Here is a 3,961-nt window from a genome sequence, read left to right on the forward strand (position 1 = left end):
TCTTGGTCTTGAACAGATTCCTTGGGTGAAGCAGGAAAAACTTGAGGTGGGGCTGTAGTAACTTGTTGGGAGTTTTTTTGGTACTAATGCTCACCCCTTCCTCCTTTTCGTAGGGAGAGAAACAGTAAGACAGAAGGAGGGGGAGGGAACGTAGTAAATCAGAACTTTCGGCCGCTGTCCCAGCACTAGGTTGGAAACTTGTCTCTGCTGTACTGTAGCCATCGGTGCCACTGCCTGCAGCATCTTTATTCTTTCCAAAGGTTTTCACTTCCAAACAGCGCACAGTGGACATCAGTGTGTGTCTGTGACTGGGGACAGACTGATGTGAGGTAAATCATGGTATTGTATGCATACAAAAAAATGTTTTCCTAAACGGCCCACCTGATAATTACTTACAGTTTTAATATAATGAGAGTAAGTTTCTACTTGGCTTTGTGGTGATCATACTCGCTCTCCCGTATTTGCCCATTTCCTGTGCCATGGCTCCTGTTCAGAGTTGAATACCAGTTGCTAATGACAATAATATTTGCTGATCCCTTCCTGTTGGGGTAAACAAATCACATAAAAGACATAATTTGTGCCTTTCCTCTCGAGGCAGACCAGTGCCTGGCACTTGTCTCACAGCCGGGAAGTCGTGAGAATGCACAGGTCCTGCTGCAGGAACTGGTGGGGCCGCAGAGCTCTTGGTCCAGGCGATGCCGATGTTCACAGGCGAGTTGTGCGAGCGGCAGAATGAGGAAATCGGACACTCACAGTGTCTCTTAGTCGCCCTGTGGCACAGACCCTGCGTGCTGCGGTAACCGTAGCCGTCTGCCCTCCTCCCCAGCGAGACCCAGAGGGTGTGCTGGGCTTAGTCCGGAGCGTATGCGGATTTACTGCTGCCGAAGGGAACGTGCAATGACTAAGTTGTACCTGCCCTCCCCACAGGCGGGAACTTGGATCTGTCCTCTCAACTGCTGGTGCACTTGTGGGAGTTTCATTATCTTTAAGACTCTTCCCTCTTTCAGTCAGAAGCTTGGGGGAATGAAGAGAGGAGAAACACGCCAGGTGGTGGAGATAGCGTGGGATCACATAATTTCTTTTTCTCTTGGAAATACCTTGCCTATGAACTGAACCAACTTGCTAATCAGTGATACCGTTTTACTAAAAACAGCACTCGCGGAGTCTTTAACAGGATTATGTAGAGAGAGTTGGTTTTCAATCACAGCTGGTTTCGAAGCCTGTGGTCTGACAAATTGCTTCCCAAAGCAGCAAGAATAAGACAGAAAACTAAGTTTGCATTTTTGCACAGGCACTGTTTTGGGTTGTATCCCTCAGCTGAATCCTGCTGCTCGCTCAGGACAGTGCACAGAAGCCACTGGACGCTTCCACGGATCTGGTTTCTCAGATTGTCAAAAACCCACCCAGAATACTGGGTGATTCACATGTGCTCTGAATTTGTTGATTCACGTGTGCTCTGAAAGACTTAACTGAAATATGTGTGAAGTCACTGACTGCTAATGCAGCTTCTACTTCTGTTCTCCAAATCCTTTATTCTGTTTTGCTTAGGAGCTGCCACGAGATTTCCGCAGTGGCAGGTAACTCCATCCATCTTCCCTTCCAGTGTGTGTCACGTTCCTGGGAAGGTTCTACCAGAGTCTAAAGGACAACGACGTTGAGTTCACACCTGCCAGTATTGAAAAGGAGCTCTTGAAATCCTGCAAAGAAGCAAAAGGCAAAGAGAACCGCCTGGTGAGTAGTAGTCAATGATAGTTGCCTCTTGAGGGAGTAAGTTGCAGAATGCTTGGCAAACAAGGGGAAACTAGTGCTTCTGAGTTTGTGTGATGGCTTCCCAGGGGTGTTCTTCCTAGCTGTGTGGCTACAATTGCTTCTGTAATTTTTACAAGAGAAGACTTGAGGAGTTTGACCTCTTCACCTTTAAAAAAAAAAAAAAAAAAAAAAAAAACAAACCAAAACCCAAACCCATCTGTCAGCAGACATCTTGCTGGCTGACCTTGTTTCTCACTGTTACTGATGTGCTGAGGATTACAAAGCTTTTATTTGCTGTAGGACTTCCTTGTCCCATAAACTATATTTGGGGTGCTATATAAGCTGTTAAAATATTTATGCTCTTTGGCTGTTTAGATGAAAACTAAACAAAGGAAAACCAGATTGCCTGTAGTAAAAACAGAAGGCAATCTACAAATGAAGACCCCCAAGGAAAAGGCCCTGAACTCTCCCAAGAAGAGAACTACAGAGAGACACCGTCAGAAATGCAGAGGCAAAATAGCTCAGAAAGTCTCTCTCCTTGAATGAAGAAGACTTTATTCTTAATCTGATCCATTTTTGGTTTTTTTTTTTTGTTTTTATGTTGAGAAACAAGACAACCAGCCTCAACAGCTTTAAAAGCAGTGTGATGGGAAACATCTGCGCAGTACCCTAGGCTCAGAGTTAGGCTTCTGGAGTGGTCACTTGGAAAGGTTCTGTAACAGTAAACATCTAGCTGCAAAATCAAGCGAGGAGAGAAGACAGACAAAAAACTCTCCTTTTAGAAGCATTTTTCCATGCATCCCACCTCATTCTTTTCTTCCCTCTAGTGCTATTACGTTGGGGCCACAAGTGATGCAGCCACCAAAATCATTAATGAGGTATCAAAGCCCATGAGTCATCACATCCCCGTGGAAAAGATCTGTGAGAAACTAAAGAAGAAAGACAGTCAGATCTGTGAACTAAAATACGGTGAGTTGGCAGCATAAGGGGAAATGGCCATGCTTTTCTAGGGTAGGGATCATCTCGGGTAAAACAGCATGCTAAAACCACTCAGTCCTAAATTCTGCAGCAAGATTGCTAGCCGGATTAGGTTGCACAGCCTGGGTTGCTCCTCATGAGCATCCTAAGGAGTTTTATGGAGATGCTCAGGTACGATTGTTGGCTACTAACCCTTTTTAGCTTCTGCAGAGCCACTGCTCTGCCTTGAAATAAGTAACTCCCAGGCATGGAAGAGAGTGGCAGTAAAACTTGTTGTGGGGAGCAGCCAGGTGTGTCCTATGGCCTGGGATGGTGTCTCTTGTACGCAGGGTTCCAGCCCGTAGCTAAGCTCTGTACTCCTAGCTGCTCTTACGTTTGCCAGTAGCAGGCTGATGTCTGCTCAGAGCATTCAGTGCTGTTTCTCACCACCTTCCTTGAAATCTCGGGTTCCTAAACGGCTTACTCTTCCTGCAAAGACTAATCTGAAGAACAGTCTTGGAAATGCCTCCTCCTGACTGCTTCTCTCCCTCTGCCCTCACATTCTCCAGAGACACCCCTTGGGTTGTGGGTCTTTATACTTCTCATTGCTCGTACTCATGTCCTGTTGCTTCCTAAAAAGCTTTCTGTTGTTGTCACTTGCTTCTCTTTCCTCTGAAATCACTGCTACATTTTATTTATCCAGTGGAAAACAGAATTAAAGTATTGCTGCTGATATAATAAAGCAGGTTTCAGGGCAGTTGTGGAACTCCTACATCTAAGCCGCAACCAAACTTCCTGGCTTCTAGTAATGACTTTTTAGTGTTTAAAAACCTTATCTGCTGCCAAAAGCCTAACTCAGACATTCCCTCCACCCTGCGGGAGCCCAGCACCTCTCGTCCCTCTTGCATTTTGCCTTCGTGCTGCTCTCCGCGGGCGGCCGGACCCCTCTGCGCGGGGCTCCGCTCCTCTCCTCTCCTCACCCCCCCCGGGCCGGGGTGAGGGGGGGTGTGCAGGAGGGGGTGTTGCTGAGCGCGGCTCTGCTCTCCCCCATCCCCCCCCAGACAAGCAGATCGACCTGAGCACCGCCGACCTGCGCAAGCTGCGCGTCAAGGAGCTGCGGCGGATCCTCGACGACTGGGGCGAGGCCTGCAAGGGCTGCGCGGAGAAGTCCGACTTCATCCGCAGGATCCACGAACTGATGCCCAAGTACGCGCCGCGGGCCGCCGGCGCCCGCGCAGACCTCTGAGGGGCGGCC

General features: G+C 48.0%; 1 protein-coding gene across 1 annotated transcript; it reads left to right on the forward strand.

Moving 5' to 3' along the window:
• The first annotated feature begins 695 nt into the window (after nucleotides 1–695).
• Nucleotides 696–3,958, forward strand: MANF (mesencephalic astrocyte-derived neurotrophic factor). Its single transcript, XM_009891302.1, has 4 exons — nucleotides 696–711; nucleotides 1,604–1,731; nucleotides 2,577–2,718; nucleotides 3,768–3,958. Exons 1-4 carry the CDS (start codon nucleotides 696–698, stop codon nucleotides 3,950–3,952), a joined length of 471 nt encoding a protein of 156 aa, XP_009889604.1. The 3' UTR covers nucleotides 3,953–3,958.
• The last annotated feature ends 3 nt before the right edge of the window (nucleotides 3,959–3,961 follow it).

Source organism: Charadrius vociferus, unplaced genomic scaffold (genome assembly GCF_000708025.1).
Source record: "Charadrius vociferus isolate BGI_N301 unplaced genomic scaffold, ASM70802v2 scaffold758, whole genome shotgun sequence".
Taxonomy (NCBI): Eukaryota; Metazoa; Chordata; class Aves; order Charadriiformes; family Charadriidae; genus Charadrius; species Charadrius vociferus.